The 22,024-nt window shown below is 46.8% G+C and overlaps 10 protein-coding genes across 10 annotated transcripts; 5 read left to right on the top strand and 5 right to left on the bottom strand.

Moving 5' to 3' along the window:
- Positions 1–218: 218 nt before the first annotated feature.
- Positions 219–3,627, bottom strand: FSST1_001459 (cytochrome P450; the record flags this gene model as incomplete). The annotated part of the gene is made up of 4 exons (XM_083227357.1): positions 219–2,153; positions 2,209–3,064; positions 3,113–3,392; positions 3,447–3,627. The coding sequence occupies 4 exons, from the start codon at positions 3,625–3,627 to the stop codon at positions 219–221; spliced, it is 3,252 nt and encodes a 1,083-aa protein (XP_083091641.1).
- Positions 3,628–4,405: 778 nt separating this feature from the next.
- FSST1_001458 (uncharacterized protein) lies at positions 4,406–5,511 on the bottom strand (the record flags this gene model as incomplete). The annotated part of the gene is made up of 3 exons (XM_083227356.1): positions 4,406–4,870; positions 4,919–5,142; positions 5,190–5,511. The coding sequence occupies 3 exons, from the start codon at positions 5,509–5,511 to the stop codon at positions 4,406–4,408; spliced, it is 1,011 nt and encodes a 336-aa protein (XP_083091640.1).
- Positions 5,512–6,231: 720 nt separating this feature from the next.
- On the top strand, positions 6,232–7,778 carry FSST1_001457 (alcohol acetyltransferase-domain-containing protein; the record flags this gene model as incomplete). Its single annotated transcript, XM_083227355.1, has 2 exons — positions 6,232–6,275; positions 6,329–7,778. The coding sequence occupies 2 exons, from the start codon at positions 6,232–6,234 to the stop codon at positions 7,776–7,778; spliced, it is 1,494 nt and encodes a 497-aa protein (XP_083091639.1).
- A 565-nt stretch (positions 7,779–8,343) lies between these two features.
- On the top strand, positions 8,344–9,309 carry FSST1_001456 (uncharacterized protein; the record flags this gene model as incomplete). Its single annotated transcript, XM_083227354.1, has 2 exons — positions 8,344–8,409; positions 8,479–9,309. The coding sequence occupies 2 exons, from the start codon at positions 8,344–8,346 to the stop codon at positions 9,307–9,309; spliced, it is 897 nt and encodes a 298-aa protein (XP_083091638.1).
- Positions 9,310–9,355: 46 nt separating this feature from the next.
- Positions 9,356–9,864, bottom strand: FSST1_001455 (acyl-CoA N-acyltransferase; the record flags this gene model as incomplete). Its single annotated transcript, XM_083227353.1, has 2 exons — positions 9,356–9,546; positions 9,594–9,864. 2 exons carry the CDS (start codon positions 9,862–9,864, stop codon positions 9,356–9,358), a joined length of 462 nt encoding a protein of 153 aa, XP_083091637.1.
- Positions 9,865–11,000: 1,136 nt separating this feature from the next.
- On the top strand, positions 11,001–11,270 carry FSST1_001454 (uncharacterized protein; the record flags this gene model as incomplete). The annotated part of the gene is made up of 2 exons (XM_083227352.1): positions 11,001–11,062; positions 11,120–11,270. The coding sequence occupies 2 exons, from the start codon at positions 11,001–11,003 to the stop codon at positions 11,268–11,270; spliced, it is 213 nt and encodes a 70-aa protein (XP_083091636.1).
- A 2,653-nt stretch (positions 11,271–13,923) lies between these two features.
- Positions 13,924–15,396, bottom strand: FSST1_001453 (uncharacterized protein; the record flags this gene model as incomplete). Its single annotated transcript, XM_083227350.1, has 6 exons — positions 13,924–14,330; positions 14,379–14,509; positions 14,557–14,780; positions 14,831–15,072; positions 15,149–15,185; positions 15,253–15,396. The coding sequence occupies 6 exons, from the start codon at positions 15,394–15,396 to the stop codon at positions 13,924–13,926; spliced, it is 1,185 nt and encodes a 394-aa protein (XP_083091635.1).
- Positions 15,397–18,167: 2,771 nt separating this feature from the next.
- On the top strand, positions 18,168–18,801 carry FSST1_001452 (2,4'-dihydroxyacetophenone dioxygenase family protein; the record flags this gene model as incomplete). Its single annotated transcript, XM_083227349.1, has 2 exons — positions 18,168–18,508; positions 18,570–18,801. The coding sequence occupies 2 exons, from the start codon at positions 18,168–18,170 to the stop codon at positions 18,799–18,801; spliced, it is 573 nt and encodes a 190-aa protein (XP_083091634.1).
- Positions 18,802–19,055: 254 nt separating this feature from the next.
- Positions 19,056–20,083, bottom strand: FSST1_001451 (aromatic alcohol reductase; the record flags this gene model as incomplete). The annotated part of the gene is made up of 3 exons (XM_083227348.1): positions 19,056–19,520; positions 19,576–19,992; positions 20,048–20,083. 3 exons carry the CDS (start codon positions 20,081–20,083, stop codon positions 19,056–19,058), a joined length of 918 nt encoding a protein of 305 aa, XP_083091633.1.
- Positions 20,084–20,832: 749 nt separating this feature from the next.
- FSST1_001450 (uncharacterized protein) lies at positions 20,833–21,810 on the top strand (the record flags this gene model as incomplete). Its single annotated transcript, XM_083227347.1, has 1 exon — positions 20,833–21,810. The coding sequence occupies one exon, from the start codon at positions 20,833–20,835 to the stop codon at positions 21,808–21,810; it is 978 nt and encodes a 325-aa protein (XP_083091632.1).
- Between the last annotated feature and the right edge of the window lie 214 nt (positions 21,811–22,024).

Raw genomic sequence — 22,024 nt, 5'->3', positions numbered from 1 at the left:
GCGAGGTTTGGATATGGATAATAATCAACCCAATGAAGATCTGCTCACAAATAAAACTACACAATAATATTGATGAGACATCTTCAGCCATGCATCATGGTAAAAATGAAATATTGCTTTGAAGAAATGGTCTATCCTAATCTATATGGCGCAACAAAATAAACCCTTCAACTCCCCAAACTACAAAACAAAACGAACATTATTCCCAAGAATCCAGTCTATCCAAACACCTCCATGATCATGCGCTCTTTGGGTACATTCTGTTTCCAGACGTCAACTCCATCTACGGTTGTTATCCCCGTCCTCTTCTCCTCAGCAAAGAGTATAGGACTCAGAACATCCATCACTCCATCAGACACCTTCTTTCCACTGCATACCATGACAACAGCACCTTGAGCCCACTGTTTGGCCAAGGTCTCGCCATGCTTTTTCGCCAAGCCCTGCACATACTTGCACTCGGCGTCTGGATCTCGACTGTAGGCTCGGTGAACCGAGACAACACCTGCGCGAGAGTAATCGTCAAGTTGATCGCGGCAGATGTCATCCATCTTTGGGCCTCTGCAACCAAAGAGGAGAGTGCAGTGTGGAAGCTCAGTGCGCTGGTTCTGCTGTGTTTGTAGGAAAAGCTTCTGCAAGTAACCAAGGAATGGTGCCAACCCAGCACCCACAGCGATCATGATGATGGGAACCTTGGGCTCAGGAATCATCATCGTCGTACGCAGTTCCGGCCTGCAAGGTCGCGGCTCCACTAGCACATAATCACCGCGTCTCAATTGAGCCATGTAGTTTGTCGCAAGACCGCCCAGTCGAGGAACTGGCCCCTCTTCAGCTTCGACAACAGAGAATAAAAGCATGCCGTGTCCTTGCTTCCACTCCGGCGCCGAGGCGAAGGAATACGTTCGGGGACGCATTTGAGGCAGCATGGACAAGAACGTCGACAAAGGCATGTTGATGGATGGGTACTTGCGTAGGATGTCAAGAATGGACAACCGCTGCTCCTCGACTTCACTGGTGTAGGCATCGCCAGCGAGACGCTCAACGCATGCCTTTGTCTTATCATCGCCAGCAAAATCAGCCAGTCGCTTAAGACTTGTCCGACTAACAGTCTGAGACAACTCAACAAGGGAACTGAGAAGACTAGAAGTAAGAACCGGGGTATCGGTCGGCAAGAACGTCGGCCTCTTAGAGGAGATTGTCAAAGCAGTGTCGCTATCCACCCCAAAGCACGACATAGCCTTCTCCACCAAATGAGGTGGGTTCTTGGGAAGAACCAGAACATGATCGCCAGGTGTGTACTCCATATCTTTGGGTAGTTTAAGCAACAGACTGTGCTTTCTGGAGACCCCAGGATGTGTGAGGAGTGTGTTCTCAATAACCTCGGCACGCCTGAAGTTACCGCCCATATCATTGTTTTGAGGCTTGATGACAGTGACGTTCAGTTCAAGATGAGAGTCGTCGACTTGTGTGACACCTTGGCGCTTTGAGAGTTCGGCGAAGAGCTTCTGGTTCTCCCAGTCGTCAAAGTCGGAATACAAACGGCCGTTGCTTGCATCTGTAAGACCCATCTCGACAAGTCGGTCTGCGCCTGCGTCTGCCAAACACTTGTCCAGGATCTTGGGTATCTTGAAGTACGTGGAAACCCAATCTTTGTGGCCACATCCAAAAACTGCAAATTGGATACCCTCCAACTGTCCGGGCTTGAGCGACTCGGCCCACTTCGTAAACTCTTGAGCGTTGTCGGAAGGTCTTCCGTCATACGAAGCAGCAAGCAAGATGTTTGGTCCGTCTTTGGAAAGATTGTTCGTGGCCATGTCTAGAGGCAATGGCTTTGAAGGCATGAATCCAGAAGCAACGCAATCGGCAGAGAGCTTTTGAGCCAGTGTTTCGCAGGTTCCGGTGTTGGATCCATAAAAGATGGAGATGGGCTTCAAGTCCTTGGCGTTGATTGGGTTGATACTTTGACGGCTGGACAAGCTGGGCTGCTGGCTTGATAGACTAGGAGCCTTGAATAGACCGGAAACCTTTCGGTCGTTGCGGAGCTTGGCATTCATGTTGAAACCGTCAGGCTTGATAGTGAGCGACTGCTTGATCTTGAGCTTGTAGCTAGGATCAGCCTTGGAGAGGTCAAAGTTTTGGAGAATCATGACGGTTATCTGTAGGCTCGAATGTTAGCAACAGATGTCAAAAAGACTCAAGAGTAAGACTTACCAGCTTGGCTTCTTGCCAGGCAAACTCGCGACCGATGCAACCTCGCATTCCGTTACCGAAAGGCTTCCAAGCATTTTTGGGCAATGCCTCAAAGACCTCATCCGCCATGCGCTCAGGTTTGAACTCCTCGGCATCAGGGCCCCAGACTTTAGGGTCGCGATGAACGAGATGTAGGAAACAGAACAATGGCTCGTTAGCAGCGACAGAGTACTGGCCACCAATAACCTCGTCTTTTTCGGGTGTAACATAGAAACCTGGGGCAGTGGGCATCAGGCGAAGAGTCTCTCTGAGGACCATATTGACGTATGGCATCTTTGCAAGATGATCAACGTTCAAGCTCTGATCGCCAACAACTTCATCGACTTCCGCCCTCGCCTTCTCAAGAGTACGAGGATTTTCAAGAAGATAGTAAAATGCAAATGACAAAAGACCAGAGGTGGTCTCATGTCCAGCAATGAGGAAAGTGATGAGATTCTGAATGATCAAATCGTCGCTCATGCCTTCCCCTGTCTTGGGGTCTTTGCCTTCCATCATGGCAGTGAGCAGGTCGGTTCCCTGGACAGGGTTTCTGCGTCGTGCCTGAATGAGATCATTGCATGTGTCCTTCATAACGGCGGTGTGTTTCCGGAATGCAGCCAGTGCCTTTACTCTGCATGCACCAATGAAATCGGGAAACATGGCTTGCTTGTCGGCGTCGATGAGGGCGGCGACCATACTGTCCACAAATGGATGCATCTTCTCGTTGCTGTAAAAGCTGTTGAAACGGTAACCCATTGTGCATAGGGCGATGGTGTCTAATGTGAGGCGGGTGAAGTCGTTGGCTACGTCGATGGTTGCTGAAGGTCCTAAACGAGCCCTGGAATTGTTAGTCGCTGAAACATTGGATGTATTGTATCTTACGTACCATTTGAGACATAGTTGCTCTGAAACATCCTGCATGTCATCAAACATATCCCGAATTTTAAGAGGGCCAAAAAGCGGCATGAGAATGCGATGTGCAATTCCCCATTCGTGGTTGCCATGTTGTGCTGTGAAGAGACCATCTCCAGCCAAAGGACGCAGCTTATGAACACCTCCTGTTACGAGTTTGTGGAATCTTGTTTCGTCGCATAGTTCATCGAGAAGGTCGCGACTGCATACCATGATCTCTCTGTGGCCGGCGAGTTCTAGGGAGAAGATGGGGGCTGGGACAAGTCAGCTTGTTCACCTCGTGACGTGGGGGTAAGCGAATGACGAACCGTATTTTTGACCCATGTTTATTAAAGATGTGAGGGAGTCATTAAGGTCGAGATCGAAAAGGTTACCGAGTACAGGAAGGCCTTGGGTGGTTAGTGGTGTGGTACTTTGGCATTGAATTGATGTACTACCTTTGGGGCCTGGGATTTGGCCGTGTTTCTTTCCACCGTCTTTGATCGCCATCTTGTCGAGTTCTGTAGTATATTTTTGTCTTGAAGGGGGGTATTAGGATTCAATTATTGTACTAAAAGGTTGATTAATTGTGTTGTATGTTGTAATGTGTTGGTAGTTGAGTTGGATGTGTTGTTGATGATGGCAATCAAGTCACGAACTTGGTCATGATATAAGCAAAAAATGTTTCAATGAACTTGTAAGAATTAAAGTGTGTAACCCATTTCTCGGCCGTCAAAACTACGCTCCCCGAGAACAAGTGGTAACTCTGTCGGATTTGCGGACACTCCATTACCGTCAGCTCGCATTGACATGTCATCACTACCAAATATGAACGCCCGCGGCGTCCGCTCTGAGCGAGTTCAATGTGTCGTGTCTCAGGCCAACGTATGCTAAAAATGGACTGGGATTAGGCAAGGATCAACCGCTAAGCCTTGGGAAATCCTAGCCCGCGGGGCCCATGTCGGCACCCCGCGGGCATCCGAAGCTTAGGTCAATGCTTGGCTTTCAGGGTAGATGATGAATCTTTTACAATCTATTGGCTCTTTGATGGGAGCCCATGTGTTGATGATGGGCCGCTAGAGGATCTCTCAGATGCTTGGCTTTGTGACTATTGATTCCTTAATGTTGACATCGTATGACATGGCTTCAATGGTTGACTCGGGCTCAAATATCAGTAGTTATTTGCGTTTTAAAGAAATGCAATCTGTAAAGAGATATGTCATGAGATATCGTGCGAAATCCACAAGTCAAGACGTGGCCAATATAATATCCTCCATCTCGCCAAACCTCAATCCATCCTTGACTCACAAGTCCCAGAAAGGGACCCCAGTTCCTGCTCTTCCCTTACGTCTCTTTTCTTCCACAACCTTACCACCCTCCACATTCTAACTCCAGCCGCAGGCCCCGCAGAAACAGGTTCTGGTCTCGCCCTCCGCACAAGAAACCACTGGGCTGTCATCAGCACCATAGCACTATTCCACACAAACGCCGCAATCATGCCCAGTGAAACTGCCCAGGCTGTAGAAATCTGTATATAGCACAGCCCCATAACTGAGAGATCATCGAAGCCATCTGTGAGTACAAATCCAGATAACATAAGAATCACTTGACAGACAAACATGTCGAAGTAGTGAACATTCTGAAGCAGGCGCATTCCGCGTGTAGTTCGACGCATATGTTTATCAAAAAAGAAACCAAGGAAGAAGAGAATTGACACGAAGCCTGCGAAAACCACCGTGATAACTCCGATTACCTGCCTCTTCGTTAGTTGTTTACTCTTTTTGCAGATTGGTGATCTTACCCCGTGCTCTGTTCTGAAATGATCCGAGGAACCCATCGCAAGTATCCCTGTCACCAAGCCGGCGATGACAAGTGGTGTAAAGACGACGACTCGTAGGGCTGACTCCCACTTCTGGACTGTTTTCTTCGCCACGGGTCGATTGATAAGATCGCAAAGAACCGTACTCGATTCCATCAGCAGGATAATAGGGTAAATCAAGAAAAATGCAAGAATCATGCTCAACGCTGCAAAACGGTTAACCAAGATCAAAGAAGTGAGGAGTCCAACCTACCATGGACATAAGACAGGGTGATATATGTATCCTGATCCACGCCATTGACAATAAACTCTTTGTTCGCAAAGTCCACGGAGTATGTGTTTCCAGTGCTGTTGAAATGGTACGGTCCTTGTTCTATAAAACTGTTGTTCCACGATTGCGTCTCAGATAGGTTCGCGCGCAACAAGTATAGAAGGCCCGAGACACCTGACTGTGGCCAACATGTCTCCCTCGAATGGAGTTTCGATACTTGATGTTTAAGGAAGTCGGCGACGTATTCCTCTCTGGAGATATTGGCCACCATTTCGGCCATATCAGTTAGCGTTATTGCGCTCATCGTTGAGATAAGGGGGCGATAGAATAAGAATGATCCAGCCGACCACAGTAAGAAAAGCGGAGGTAGGAATGTCAAATACGGAAGAGGAAGCCAACAGTTTGCAAATTGTAGAAAAACGATAGATCTATGTTTAAATTTTGATAGGAACCGTCTACAAATTAACATGAATCGTCTCACCGGGAGATCAAACAATGCTGGTAAACTCTCTTTTCGCGATGCAACGCAGCGCAACGCAATTCGTCACTTTTCGTTCCGGAAGCTCGGACAATTTAAAGGCATTAAGCTTGATAAGTCCTGTTTCACCATCTGGCATCAAAATAGAAGCTATTGTAAGCGGCACTTGGTCACAGCTCGAAAAGGCTATACAGACTTAACTGCCGAACTAGGCCCACTTGGGGCTTTATATCAACACCCTTGCCTGTTGCAACGCCTCGACTCGTCATGGCCCGACATGCCGAGTATCCGAATAATAGTACCTAGTCTGGGAACATGGGTCAAGTAAAGTTCACTCGGGTGGCCGACCGAATCCGAGAATGTGTCCGCGGAACTTGGGGGTAAATTGAGGAGACTAAGCAAGACGTGAAACAACACGATATCTGTGTAAACATGGGAATTGAAGTATTGCAAAGAATGATATATAATAATATAGATACCACGGGTTTGTCGACCAGTCTTCATTCACACACACTAACCTGTTCGGCATCGAAAGCAACAACAGCCATGTCTCCAAAGCCAAAATCCTATCTCCGCCGTCTAGGGTACATGTAAGTATCGAATGCAATTTCGTGCTTTTCGTCGCGGCTGACATCAAGTTTAGTGAGTTGTACCAGTCTGGAATGCACCACCTCGACCACTACTGCAGCACCATCACCACATTCCGATTCAGACTACCGCAGTCATTAGCGAACTTTCGGAATCACGAACGGCTCGTTACAAGATTTGATCAGGCCGTGGCACTGACTGTCGCTCAATTCCCTCTCCTTCAAGTTGGTCTCGTGGGCGAAGGTTCAAAAAAGCCTGTCTGGGTTGCTCTTGATACAGTCGACTTATCTGATCATATAACCTGGGTCGTGAAACCCGACGCAACAGGTTACGAACAGGAGTTTGAGGCGAATTTACAGTATCAGCTTGATGCCAAGTTTGAGCATCTTGAGACCAGACCGGGATGGAGATTGGTCTTGATGCGCACACAAGCAGAACACTTCGTGGATGTCATGTTTGTGTGGAACCATTCTAACATAGACGGTATGGGTGCAAAGATCTTTCTTCGCACACTACTCAACAACCTTTCCCAACCATCCCCGGCTTCACCTCTCATCCAAGGCTCAAGGGTCATGGCCACAGCTATCTCAAGAGACCACTTTCCTCAACCGCAGGAGAAGCTGATTAAGCACAAGGTAACCATGGGTTTTGCTGTTTCTGAAATCTGGCACAGCTTTGGTCCTTCTTCTCTTGCTTCCTCGACTGCAAAGGCACGATGGGCACCTATCAAAACAGCACCTTACGTCACGCGCAACAAACGCATCGACATTGACGCCATCACACTAAAGTCTCTGCTCGGTCTTTGTCGGCAGAATGAAACAACCCTCACCGGTCTTCTCCATGGCACTGTACTGGCATGTCTATCAGTCAACCTCTCGGAAGGCAAAGCCGACGCCTTTAACGTCGCCACGTCAATAGATCAGCGTCGCTTCGTGACGAAAGAAGACCGTAGGGCGAAGTACGCTCATCTCGACCCAGCGACCAGTGTACAGAACTGCGTGTCTTCTGTATACCACAGTTTCGGTCGCGAAATGGTCAGCGACATTCGTGCTGAGGCGCGCGTTCACAACTGGCCTGCTCAACCAATCCCTGCCCTCGAGCCGCACATCTGGCGCGCAGCTGGGATGATCCGGGACGATGTTAATGAGCGTGTCAGCCAAGGTCTGACTAATACTATCGTCGGCCTAATGAAACTCGTGACAGATTGGCAAGACTACCATAAGACTACCGTGAAGAAGCCACGCGAACTATCATGGGATGTGACCAATCTCGGTGTGGTTGATAACAAGCCTAGTAACGGTTCGGAAGATGGTTGGGCGGTTCAGAAGGCGAGGTTTAGTGTTTGTGCTGACGTGGCTGGGCCTGCAATGATGATCAATGTGGTTTCGGTCAAGGATGGGGACTTGACAATTGAGATTTCGTGGCAGGACTTGGAGGAGTTGAATAGGGTTGGGGAGAGGCTGGCGGACGATGTGAGAGCCTGGTTGATGCATCTGGGTGCTTGATACCTTGGGTAGACAAAGCTGCCGACATGAGACGATGTTTACTTGTACAGTGTGTCATAGAGAAGGATAGAAAGATTTCTTAGATATAGAAGTATACACTGGTATAGAAATAGATTAGAATTTGCTGTTCACACCCAACTCTTTCCTTTATCGTAGAGTTACTGAGACCTTCGGGATACGGGATCTGAATTGACGGATGAGCCTTGCGATGCAGGAGTGATGGTTGTGTCCTGTAATAGATTATCAGTTTGTAACGGATACTTGTTGAATCGTTCGGAAACAGTTGGTCTGACCCAGCGTAACCCAGATGGTTGGATTGTTCATGTTGAGTCAGCCTTGTAGATTGGCTTTTAATAATGTTGCAAGATAAGAAAATACCCTGTGACAGATGTATTTCTGCTAGCTGAGATTAAAAATCTAGGTAACAGACCGCTAGATTGAGTGGCCCATTGTATCTAGTGACTAGTGGATTCGTAGCCAATGAGCCAGCAACTCAAAGTCTTACCTGCTCTCATTTTTATCTCATCCGTTCGTCTTTCTCTCGAAATCTGCAGACAAATAAACAATGAGTCAGTTCAAAGAAATAACTTCTCCTCCATGGGGCTCATTGCCCGTCGAGTGTTACCTGCTTGTAAGTAGTCTCATGACCTAGGTATTTGCAAAAGTGAATCATTTGCTGACAGATTCCTGTACTTCGTAGAGCAAATGGGACTCTTCCTTGAGTCTGTCAGTCCAAAAACAGCGAGAGGCGCTTGTAAAAGCTTTTGTCCAAGAAAACGACATCTCAGACTTCACTTCGATCTCAGGAGAAGCACTGGCAGTGGACAGGCAAGAGCTGATCCAAACAGTACTAGTACCCTGGCGTTCGCAGAAGCTTCGCCGCATAGCTGAGAAATACTATCCTCGAAAGTCTCTGTTTGACGCAATTATCGTCCTACGCACTCACTATGGCGGTGACAGTGACAATAAGTTCAGTCGCTGGATTAAGGATGCGTCCGACACATTCGACGATATGGACCCATCTGGCGATCTGTTTGGGCCATTTGATGAACGCTGGTGGCGCGTCCTCGATGACCCTTTTCTATTCGACATGGGCTCTCAAGAATGGCAGGCTGTATATACAGTCCTCCCAGAATTAGCCACACCAGAACTACGGCGAGAGTTTAACGATCAAAACATACGAGAGGCGAAGGAATTGGCATCATGCGTTTGCGACTCTCGAAACCCAGAAGAAGATGACTACGAAGATGCCATTTGTGCAACAGCTAAGATTGGATTCTGGTTGATCGTAGCTGACGAAGAGGCTTTCAATGACGAGCAATTACTTCTAGTCTTTATGGATAAGAAGGGCAATGTTGTCAGACAAGCAGCTATCAATCTAAACGATTTACCAAATCTACCTCATTATGCTCTACGCGGATCAATAACTGAATCTACATTTTGGAGTGATGCAGAGGTTGGAAAGAAGTACAAGACACGAGGGCAGATTATGCGCGCAGTGCTACCATTTGTCATGGCTGAGTCAAAGTGATCCCACCCTGTATTGATAGGCTCTCATGAGACATATATAGAAAGTACTATAGAGTCATTCTATACTGAACAAATTGACTCTCAGCCAAAGTATCATAAAGCTTTCGTGCAGTGGCATTGTCATGCTTGGTAACCCACTGAACCCTCGTACATCCCATCTCTCTCCCAACATCCGCCACCGCTTCAGTCAACTTCCTACCAAGTCCTTCACCACGTACCGAAGGGTCGACAAATAGATCTATATCTTGTCAGAAAGTGTTCATAGAAGGGCAGTTGAGGAAATACCATTCAGTAAGAGAATCTGCTTCTCGCTCCATGGTGTCTGCTCAGGGAAGAAGTGCGCGATTCCAACAAGGGATTTCTCCTCTCCGCACACTTTCCTGACAACTAATGCTTGCAATCCATTCTTTTGTTCAATGATGCGGTCAAATGTTCTCGCGTACTGATCGTCTTCAATCTTGGAGTTATAGAAGTCGATGTAAGCGCGAAACAGCCTTGACCATTCGTCATAGTCACTGCGAAGTGGTTTTTCAATCTGATATGTTGCTGAAGCCATTTTTTCCTAGTTATGAACAAGAAGACAAGAGTAGTCGTGTTGAGAGATGCGATGTTGAAATGGAATTCCTTGTGAGTCAGCTTGAGGAGACGGCAATGTCATCAAAGCCTCGGCTGTCGGCTCCGATCATTCAGCCGGTTCCGAAACTGATAGGGTTGGTCCGCCTGTCGGGAGCCGTCCGGAAGTGTCGCCGAGATGAGAAGCGAAAGTCGATCGGGTCTGAATCGAGTCAGTCGTTGCATAGTTCGCAATTGGTTTGTACTATGTAGAGATTTGATCTTGTTTAGATTGTCAAGAATGTTTAATAGCACAATGTTACTGATACTTCTAGGAACGATGTTATTTGAGTGCTTCTCTACTCAACCCATTGTCACAAATGACTGACAAATGTTCTTTTTGCTAGATGAACAAAAGTTCTTATCTGGCAACAGACTGCTCATTCTGACAGGCGGTCACTTAATCACTGAACCCAAATAGAATTGTGAACCAATTCGTCGTCGTTGGTGCACAACTGGGTTTTGGTCATCGAGTAATTTCTTTGATATTCTTTATAATCCGTCTCGCACCCACATATGTAAATATAAATGGCACGAAATCACACCAACAAAGTCCTGCAACTCGGATAACTACCAATATGTAGTACTATGTACAATGTGCAGATATATGCGCGCAAAATCAACCCCGGAAGTGTATCTCGTATAGTTAGCGGCGGCCGGCTCCCGGGTACTCCCCCGAAAGGTGTATTCCCCGAGCCGCCCCATAAGAACTTGAGGATCCCATGGGAGCGCATCAGCCAAACACAATGCTCAAAATCAAGAGCACGAAAATAAGGAAACGGCCCGGCAAGGGTTTGATGCACCAGAATCCTTCCTCAGGCGACCCTATTCTAAAACCGGCAGGTCAAGATTCTCATTACTTGTCATCCTGAATCCTTGAGGTTGTCATACGAATCATGGAGCTTACAAGACCGTATAACCCGACAAATTGTTGGGAATAGGAATGTGAAGATGTCGAAGGATCCAATCCTTGGAATTGGTATGTCAGATATTCCTTCGGAGGCTGTATAAAAAGACCCGACGACCCGAATTCTAGGAAATACTCTCGAAATAATTCCAACAACTTATCCAATTATCAAAATGCAGTTCTCTATTGTCAGCATCTTGGCTATCGCCACTGTCGCCCTTGCGGCTCCCAAGGCGTAAGTTTACCTACCTAATCAAGGACTTGGGAGTTACTCAACACTAACACGATATAGCGCTTGCAACAACGGCGGTCTTTACTACTCCGACCCCAAGACTCTCGAGCCTTGCAAGTCCGAATGTGTCGGTGGCACCTGCGCCCTTTTCGGAACTTGCGCTCAAGACCCCAACATCCCTCTGCTCTGCCTGGCCAAGTGCACATGCTAGATGTGTGTCTAAATATTACTAGATGGTGACACGAGGTCTATGATAATCGAAAGTTATGAAAGGGTTTCTCTACGACTAGCTAAGGAATGAAATATATATGGAAAATTCATAAGTTCCCACGTCCGTTCTCGCTAGCTATTTGTGATACAATTAAGGGACAGGGGCCACGAGCGATCCAACATGTGCATATTTTTGTTCGTCTATGATTATAAGTTCTGGAATGGCTATAAGCAAGGCTTCATTGTGTCATGTGCTGTTAACTAAGCTGCCATGTCTGTATTTAGTCCTGGATCAGTAGGGTGCGACTTGACAGATCAGAAACGGGACTGAAAGCATCTAGGATTCTTAGTGAAATCTACGAAAAAGAACGTCCAGAGTGTTAAAAAGATATGCAGCCAACGTAAACAGAAACGCCTATCCATACCATAATCTACATGAAAGATGGCACCAACTCTCGACTTAGGAACATGATACCACTCAACACATGTGACGAAGGAGGGCGTGCTTAATGCAGGACAATACTAGATCTGAGTCAAAAGAGATGTAATTATATTTAACGAAAGCCTTCTTATCTTATCCAGTTTGGATGAAGGGGAGATAATGAAGGATCTTGCGAACTATGAAGCTTTTGTATGAGCGGACTTTACACACTAGCAACGATCAACCTACCAAAATTATAGACAAGAAAACATATTACAATCAATATTTATTCGGTAACATATATAAATAGCTTGGTGTTATGGAAAGTATTAAGAATGGCATGATAACCAAAGTCGAGAGCGCATACAATCAGTACTATTATATCTAGATGGCTTGAATTTGACCACAACACACAAGCTAACTTACATCATGTAAACGTTGTCTAAACAATGTAATACGTTCCGCTTCTACCGTGATATCATAAATCTCAAACAGACCTCGAGAAGGTCCTTTGAGTCGATGACAAGGTAGACCTGCAAATGATAGACTCTCCAGGCCAACAACAGTAGGTCACACAGCCGTCATGTTCAAGATTGAAATCTGCATCAAAATGGTATGAGCAGTCGTCGGATGCATCACACCGCAACGTGAAGGATCTTGAATATCATGAAGTCCTCGGATTGTGAGGCGGGTGCTAGTACCGCGCTTGTATGGCCTTGTTAGTCGCATAAGTCGCCAGAAGTACACCTCCGATTTGATCATCAGCCAAAGTGATTCTGACGTGGGTAGCTTATATATGCGATGATAGTGATCGACTCCTCGGTTCGTATCTGTATGTAGTCTGTGTGCTCATCTGACCAACCGATAATCCACATATTCGAGTTCCCTCAGTTTGATTGAATCTAGACTGCCAACCTCTAGCAAGGGATACTGAACGTAGTTGAGCCAGCTTGGTGGGTTGGAGCATACGCTCGGATATTCTTCAAGGATATCCTGAAGACGAACCGGGACGCACGGAAGACGCTTCTAGGAAGATATCTGCTGTAGATTGTTTGTCCGGGTGCTACGTTTGGAGAACAGCTGAAAGCCCAGGCCCTGAAAGTGCGCCTAGCCCGTACCTGTGCCGTGTTTCCTATGATCGACATTGGAACCGCATCTGGCGGCTCATAGGCATGGACGCTGTGACCATGTCAAATTGGATAGATAAGGAAACATAAGTCAAAGAGCGGCTGATCATGATTATACAATGTCGCATCTATGCCAGGGCGAACATCCCTTGTCTTGCGCTGGCGACAGCTTCACTTCTCAGAAATGAAGTTTTTCTGGATCGGCGACTGCGCCGATCTGATAGAATACCAAGCATTGACAAAAAAATTAATGACAGTTCAATTGGGTGGCGTCCGGCCCAAACTGTTGGTTGTGAACTTTTGACTTGTCACTTGTTGGTTCGTCTTGATCGATGTGTCTCAGATACAGACAGCGTTTGGGATGCTCGTAATTGCCTCCAATAGGAAGGGAAGGCTCTACGTATGGAGTCCAATGGTTGTGATTGATAAGAAAGCACACCACAATTTCAGACCAACTACGGATACCGGGGTATGCAAACCTAAATTGAGATAGCCTAATGTCGGCTCATTCACTGGCGCAATTTGGATAGCGAGGCATTGCGCCGGATCGTCTGGAACAGCGACTAAATAACTAGGATTAAGCATTAATTAAGCGCGTTTCTTGGCTTCCTAGACTGATGTCCCATTCTGTCGACCTGCCGTTCACGAGCAACAAGCCGAAACATTCCATGGGTGCGGATGCTACTGTGACGATCAAGCTAAAGCTAGGCTGGGCTACTAAATGATGCGGCACATTCCGCATCAACTGCCACGCTACTTTTCTGCAGCGGCAGAAGCACGCCTTGGCGAGTCCCCAACTGCCGTGCTACATTACCCCACTGACTGATCTTCATCCCCTGGATCGTCGGACAGTACGAGTAGAGACCGTACGATACTGACTCAGAACAGAGTAGGATAGACCCATCAAGCATGGATTCATTTGGTTTGACGAACCATTCTCTGTGGAGAAGGAACGTGGATGCAAACTTGTAGATGATACTGAAGCTTCTGAGACAGGATGTGTCTACACATTAAATCGTTCTAATTCTAGTTTTACAAAATAGTTCATCGCTTTACTCCGCTTGCTTTCTTTCATACACCTGTTTCCATGTTGTTCTTCTGTTTGATCATTGTTTTGTAACGTGCACCGTCGTCTCGTTCTTGACCAATATACCGCCAAAGTTAGATCCGTAGTCTCCGCCTCCAGAGTTGGTGCGATGTCCCGTGATAGTAGAAGAGTATTGGTTTCCACCTGGCGCAAAACGATCCATAGCGTGAGCCTCAAAGTCGTCGGTAGAACCACCTCTAACACCGTTGCCATTGCCGTCGTCAGACTCGGCCAGTTGGTGTGTTGAACTGGACTCATCATTTGGTTTTGTCTTGTTGATCGTGTCGAGACGGATGGATTGCTTGGTTTGACTTCGGCCATATGTGTTTGGGTAACTGCCTGAGCTGGCGCCTGTTCGGGTTCGCGGGTTCTGGCACATGAAGATGAATGTGCAGGCTGGTCGGATCGTAGGGAGTGATGCTATGGCTATGTTAGAATATCTGAGACCGAAATAGATACGAAAGGTTTGCGTACCAGAAACGTTGATGAGGTTGACTTCCACTGTTGCCCAAATGACAATGTCGCAGATATTCCAAGTAACGTCGTATGATTTGTCGTCAAAAACGCGAGCGGCAACGATCAGTCGGATAGCAGCAGCACAAATGCTAGATTTGTTAGTATATAGAGTTGTCATCTCGAAAAAGTAACTCACAAGAAGCCAAAGGTAAACATGACCATGATACCAGCCTTCTGTATCATAGGGAGCTGTAGACGTCCAATCTGCCACATGGGAAGGATCAGGATGGAGATATCAATCATGGCGTGCACTAGAGTAGTTCCGAAGAAGAACTTTTTGTCCTCAATCGCGCAGTACCCGGCAACACTATCATCCCAGAACTTTTCCACTGGAACGCAATGCCAAATTCCCATAAAGATCTACCCGATTGTTAGATATATAACCTGATATGCGACGACGAGGTACCCACTCGGAATGTAATCCAGACAAGAGAGCATCCAAAGAGAATCTGAATCGGCAGTCGAATGTTTGTAACGCGGAACATGCGCCAGTAAAGACTGAGGATAGAGATCTTGGCGAAGAATAGACCAAAGGCGTAGAAAAGCTCGGCGATAAAGAGAAGTAGTTTTGCGTCGTATAATTCCTCCACCAGCGTCGATTTGTGCATTTTGACGACATCGTCCATGTGTAGTCCAAGACCGCGGTTGAGCCCTTGTAAGTTGAGTCAGCATGTTGGTCGAGTCGCGTCTAATTGTTGGTCGGTGATATAAAAAGAACGGATACCTACAGTAAGGCACGATGATGACCCAAGCAATCGAAATAGCCTGGAATAGGGTTAGCAAGGATAGTAAGACGGGAATAGCAAAGAAGTTCAATCAATCGCAAACTTACAAATCCACAAAGCGCAAAGTAGTCATCCCACGAGAGTGGGATATGCTTAAGGCGACGACTCAAAAGCCGCATAGCCGTGATGATGACGGCTGCGGCGAATGTGACAAAGGTCACGACCCAGAGGTCGGTTTGTCGGGACTCCATTTTGATAGACAGGCGTAATAGAACAAAAAACAACAGAAACAAGACCCGAGTCGCAGGTGCCAAGCAAGCCACTTACATATGCCGCTCACTCGCTCGGGAACTGGAGGGGGTGAGCAGCAGCGATCGATTGGAGAGCGAGAAAAGAAAAGGAATAAAAAGCTGGGATCCCAACCCGAGAGGATGGAACGGGAATACTAGATATGTGTAATTTCGCAAGGGGAACCCATTCCTTGTCTACAGTACAGTACAGTGCAATGCAGGGCAGCAATGATAAACACTTTTCCTTGCTCTTTCTGAAATAGTTAATAACCTTCATGGTTAAGCTGATTCTTTGAAACGAGTCCGAATCCCTCCAAGCGTTGTAACTTGGGCTAGGTTCCGTGTGGAACCGGAGGAGTTAGAAGCAAGACAGACCAAGATCATTAATTAGTCGGGCTTAGCCGAATGTGAAGCAGGCAGGACTGAACCTCGTAACAGTGAAATTCAATAGCGATTCTAAAAGAGATGAGACAGGGCTACTTGGTGTCGTGCGGTAGAGCTGCCGAACTTACTTGACCAATATCCCCAACTGCTCCACAAGAGGCCGGGAGTCCCCTGGATAGAAGAAGCGAGCTAGTGCTCACTTGAGTCCTAGTTTCCGTTCGTCCAGTCCTTTGGTCACTTTGGGAGGGGGTTACTTGAATTACAGAGTAGAAATGGTCGCAGAAATGTCACGGCTTAAAACTCAATTTTGTGGCGCTCTATGGAGTTTTCCCTCACACGGTAATCTAGTCGCGCTGTTCCATGTTGATAATGAAGAGGAAGGGATGAATCCTAGAATCTCTTCAAGATCTCGGATCTTGGTAATAAGAATCTGACAATATGCATGAAATATAATTTATGGTATCGCGCCAGGATTCATAAACTTTGCTTTGGCAGTCTGCAGGTTTAAAGAAGCCTTCCCTTCTTCCTCATGCCAGACTGCGTTGATGCTCGGAATGTGGGAGAGGAAAAAGCAATACTTGGCTGTACTTTTACTTTGGCCTAGCTCTCTACGCAACCCATGTGACGCAGCGGTAGACTAATTTGTTCATCAGCGCGCGCTATCAACAGCTCGCAAGCACTAAACTAGCCCAATAGTGCGTTATACCAGAGCGGTTGACAGAGCACGCAAAGTTAAGTTGTCATTAATGAGGCTGCCGCCGTACGCTAGAAGCTTTCTTTCAATTGAACATTGCACTAGACCTTGAACAAATAATTATTTGCTTTTTTTTCACCGTCAACACTCTTTACCCGATTCTCCTACTTTACCCTTAGAACTAGGCACACACTCATTCCGAGCCTACGGTATTTCCGGCAAGCGCACAGGCGAGAAGCAAAGCATCAAACGCAATCCCAGTGGCGACATGATACTGGATAAACGAGCCCCTGTAGATTATTCCCTCCTTGTATCACTGAGTCCCGTCGGGGGACGGCTCTGTCTAACCGAATAGCCACCGGAGCCAAGTTTGCCGTTGCGGCCCAACCAGCAAAAAGCTCTACTAGCTGGATGATCCCGTTCTTCGCGCCATAAATTCTAATTCTCCGTTGATCAGCCCTAGGTACGGGTGATGATGTGGACGGAACTTCCCAGTGTGCGTTACGGCAGCTGAACAGGTCAAGTGGAGGGGAAAGCCTAGTCTAGTTCGTGGCAGGTAAAACAAGGCGTAAAAAGGACCTTGGAACACGCTAACGGACTCTAACAGCTTCTAATATTTCGTGGGTCCGCTTCCTTCTTGCGTAAATAAACGGTGTATGAAGTCGTCACTAACCAACAATCTGAGATCTGAAAGCCGAGTCATGTAGTCTGCTCCAGACAGCAAGCAATAACTAACTACCAACAGCCGGCTTGGCCATCCAATCACTATGCAACTAAAAAATGATCGGTCGAGAATGATGTTTTCCGGTAAAACGGTTGTCAGAATCTTGGCGCATTGGTACATTCCCAACGTGTTCATACCTTCAACGTCGCATTGAATCTGGGGTCCCCCCTTATATTGGCATAAGCGGTGGATCCGGAAGATGTCATGTCTGCTTCCCCGTTTTCGAGTCTACTCTAGTCTAATTCTTGTCGTGGTGGAGTATTCCGCGAATTGGATTAATCCTTCGACCCTTCACTGTGACTGTTTGTAGGGATACATACTATGTACATAACAAGGGCAGGGGGAGCACATATGCCTGTGCACGTTATAACAAATTGTTTATGCCATTGTGACAACCAACACAGGATCTGTATTATCTGAGACATTCCCTTTGGTGACCAAGTTCTCGAACCATTAGCACTGTCGATCACATCTCAGTCAGAACTTAGGCATCGCATATCTTCAGCAGAACCCAACCATGGACCCCTAACGGTACAACGGTTGAGCCTGTCAGAAGAGACTTGTGGGCTATCAGGCGGTATTTTGTGGAGTGACATTCTGGCAGCCATGTCCCAAGTGCCGGGGTATCTAGAAGCGAATAACCGACCTAACCCTCGAAATGGCGGTATGCCCGAGGCTACAATAATTATCATAGCGGCGATCGCGCCTTACTACCATGCTGAAACTAACCAATCGTTCCATCATGAATTGTAATTCCCCCTCCTCGGCTCCGCTCTTCTTTGCCCCCAGGGTCTTTTAATATCTAAGCTACCAAGCCACGGGACGATACAATCTAGCTTGGCAATCTGTTTTTACGCCTTCTTCCAACTTTTATCCTCATACACAAACAACACCACTCTTGCACAAACAATACACACAAAGTCTTTCATAATGGCTCCTTCTACTACTACTGAGGATCTCGTCCCCGAGCCCGTCGCCGCCAAGGAGACCACCCTTCCTGAGCGCCCTGGCACCGCCCTCAACACCGCCGAGCTCCAGGAGCTTGCCTTCACCGACAAGTACAGCGCCCCCGATGTCTACATCAATGAAAAGACCGATACTCTCTGGTTCCCTTGGATCGGACCCATTGAGTTGAAGCCCCTTCGCATGGAGAACAGAACCGGTACCTTTGTCGTCGGTCTGCGATCAAAGGTTGCTGCCAGCCTGGGCAGACACCGACACCGAGGCACGGTTACAGCCATCACCATGTCTGGTGAATGGGGTTACAAAGAGTAAGTTTTCGTCTGTGTCTATCCCTGGCAGGCTGCAAGGTTGCTCATACTACATCAATAGATACGACTGGGTTGCCCGTCCTGGCGATTGGGTTTGCGAGAACCCTGGTGTCATCCACACCCTGTCCGTTGAGGACAACACTGATATCGTCTTCACTATTTCCGGCACCATCGAGTTCCTTAACGACGACGATAGCTTGAAGTTCACCCTCGATATCTTTAGCTTCGCCAAGATGTACTACGACTACTGCAAGGAGAAGGGTATCAAGCCCAACGATGCTCTCTGGCACTAAATTTATTATAATATGACTTATGACCAATGGAAAAAGGGTTGGCTGGCGACAAAATCACTAGTACTTGTGCAAAGCAATATATCACAAAATACCCTTAGAAAGAAAATAAATAAATAAATAAATAAATACATCACATTGCATTGTCTTTCGCAAAATGAATCGAACCTAAGCCAAGGCGATGTTAAGCACTATCTTAGTGTACATCATCTAAAGCTCAGGAAGATCCAACCGAATGATATACACATTAACCTCCTCTATCGCACCACATCCAATACCCGAGCAATCATTTCATCAAAGCTCCCTACCTCGCCAAGCCCGAGAACCTTCTTCCAGTATTCCGCCTTGTCAGGAAAATAGGTGACTTCAGCATCGCTATAAACAGTCGAAGAAGCCAGCTCGTAGTAACCAGTGATCCAGTTACCCTGTTCAACGTGCTTGGTTGCTCGCGCATACAAGTCCACATTACTCAATTCTCCAAGCGTAAACTTGGCGCTGGAGATTCTTTCGAGAGCTTCGATTACTTGTTCCTGGCAAACATTGTACGACGAAACATGCACGTACTGATTTTTGGTCTTGTCGGAATGTATCAATGCTGCTGCGGTGGCTTCGCCGACTTGAGATACAGTGGTCGTGGTAAACTTTGGTTTCCCTCCGTCTACAAGCTCACCGGCCTTGGACTTTGTGTCCAAGCAAAGAAGACCTTTTCCCTCGATCAGCATCTGTGTATTGTCAGCATACCGAAGCCTTAACGGAGAAATAAATCAGCAGTCTTACCCAGTCGATCCAAGGTCCAGTGAAAAGCGCTGTCCAAGTCAACCCTTCCACTTCCTTAGCCTTGACATAGTCCATGACGTCTTGTTTTCCTTTCAGAAACGGTGCCATCTTTTCGAGTCCTTCGATGGAAGTGTCACTACCGAATTCACTGGGCATGAAGCGATTGACCTTTGCAGCTGCAACTGCATCGATGACCGTCTTTTGTTCGTTGATATTGGCTGTCGAAAGAGTAGAGATGACGGCATCTTGGCCAGTGAAGACTTGGACAAGCGATTCAATGGTGTAATCAGACTTGACAATGGTGGCACCATGGAATGTTTTGTCTGTGGTGACAGAAGTTGTACGGCTGAGAACGGAGACGTTGAAGCCGGCTTTAATCAGGGAGGCAACAAGGTATGGTCCAAGATTTCCTCGACCCTAGCAGTTATTTGAGTTAATTCTCTATCGTTAGGTACAATAAGATGATACATACCCCAAGGATCATCACATTCTTGATTTGAGTGGCCATGCTGAAGTAAGAAAGCAGGAAGTGTCCGTTTGTATGTGTCGAATACCTAGGGTAAGTGATGTTGTTTTGGTACGATGTTAGAATCCGACAGAGAATGAGGGGGAACTGCCTAATTATAGTCCTGATTACCACTACAACTACTCTCTCTCTCTCTCTTTCATTGACAAGTTCTCTTGAATTTATCAGCATCTCAGTTGTTGCATCATTATCACAACGTAACAATATCAAGCATCAAACTCATTGCTCTATCAGCTGGTGGAGTCTAAACCTCTTTCAGATTAATCCATCGTGGAGACTAGTCCTCTTCTGGAGCGTCGCATAACCGGGGCTGACTTAGCTGTTGACAGAAATATCAGACTACTCTTGGTATATGTATATAGACAGAAGGAGCAGGTATTTTAGTCACGTCTCCATCCGGCTCCTGTATCTTTGTGCGCCGCTTATCCTCTTCGGGTTCCAGCGTCTGCAGCTAACTGATAAGATAAAGTGTTGGGCGATATTGCAGCATCGCTTGATCGCAGAATATTTCCTTCATCAAACAATACCCATTCTTCCAACCTGAAATACTAGTGATCTTTAGGCAAAAGATGACAGTCCTTCAAAGATCCTGTCAAGCTTGCGTCAAAGCCAGGCGCCGCTGCAATCTCGCCACCCCTTGCTGCGAAAGATGCTCCACCAAACGTCTCAAATGCTGCTACATCAACCAACCAGCCCCTGCAACCGCTGATATACGCCATAGCCATACAAGCATGATCAAGTCCATCAAACAGTCGAAAAGATTGAGTGATCTCTCAGATGAATACAATTTATCCTTCCTTGTTCTTAGTGGGGAACTGGACACTGGCTTACAAATGCGCATTCGACAAGTTCTCCGTGATGGGTATTATCGAGGATCTCGACCTCCACTCACAGCACTACAACCCTACGAGTCAAGTATCGTCAGCAAGCGCATGAATAATGGTGTCTACATATTCAATCCTTTGCACCTCGAAGTCGTGCGTGTTTTTGATTTAGCCACAATTCACCAGTTATCAGACATTCTGCGAAGCTTCCCAGCCGAGTTTGCAGAAGACAATAAAACAGCCTTCATCCATCCTGGTATCTATGCATCATGTCTACCACATCAACTCCAGCAGGTCCGGGACCTATGCTTTAGTTATCAGGTCGGAGGCGAGTATCTTGCAGGATATCGACTCGATACTCTACGATCTACAATTCGTCGATTACTTCGCTCCGCAACACGCACTTCCTCGTTCGGAGATACACTAGCCTACACTCAAGCAATAAGTCTCGCACAAATCATCCGTCTTCTAGTCTGCAACGATACATCTGAAGATCAAATGGAGCGCGATAACGAAGACATGTGGGCGCTCACACACCAACTCTGGCAACATGCGCCCACCCAATTGCCCAGCACCTTGAGACCTTGGCAAGCATGGCTATTCTCCGAAAGTGTTCGTCGAACTATCATGGTTTGCAACATACTTCTTGCGGTTTATAGCTCGTTAAATAGAGGCTATGCGATGCACTCGCTTTGTGTTGAGGCTTTGCCGTTTGATGTACGGACACACCTTTGGGATGCTGAAACCGAGGAAGAGTGGGAAGTTGGCGCGTCGAGGACCACGGGCTTGTCATTGGTAACGCTAAGCCAGTTCACAGCTTCGCAACTAGTCTTTAGTCATGGTTCGAGGTTCGAGGATCTTTTGGTGCAAGCATTCAAAGATTGAAGAGAGCAACGCTAGGTCAAATCTCTGACTAGAACGTTCAATGCGGACGTATCTATAAAACAACGCTATCGTGCAAGTTAAGAACGGATATATTTTGTCTCTATATTCTGCTAAAGTTTAAGACATATCAGTTTACGTATTAAGTTTGACAAGGGTTAAATATATTTGTGCATATTAAATACTCAATGAATCACAAGAATAAGGTTACGCCGTG

The sequence above is a fragment of the Fusarium sambucinum genome, chromosome IV, assembly GCF_050947815.1.
Source record: "Fusarium sambucinum isolate potato_lamoka chromosome IV, whole genome shotgun sequence".
NCBI classification, from domain to species: domain Eukaryota; kingdom Fungi; phylum Ascomycota; class Sordariomycetes; order Hypocreales; family Nectriaceae; genus Fusarium; species Fusarium sambucinum.
This window is presented reverse-complemented; position numbering and strand designations above follow the sequence as displayed.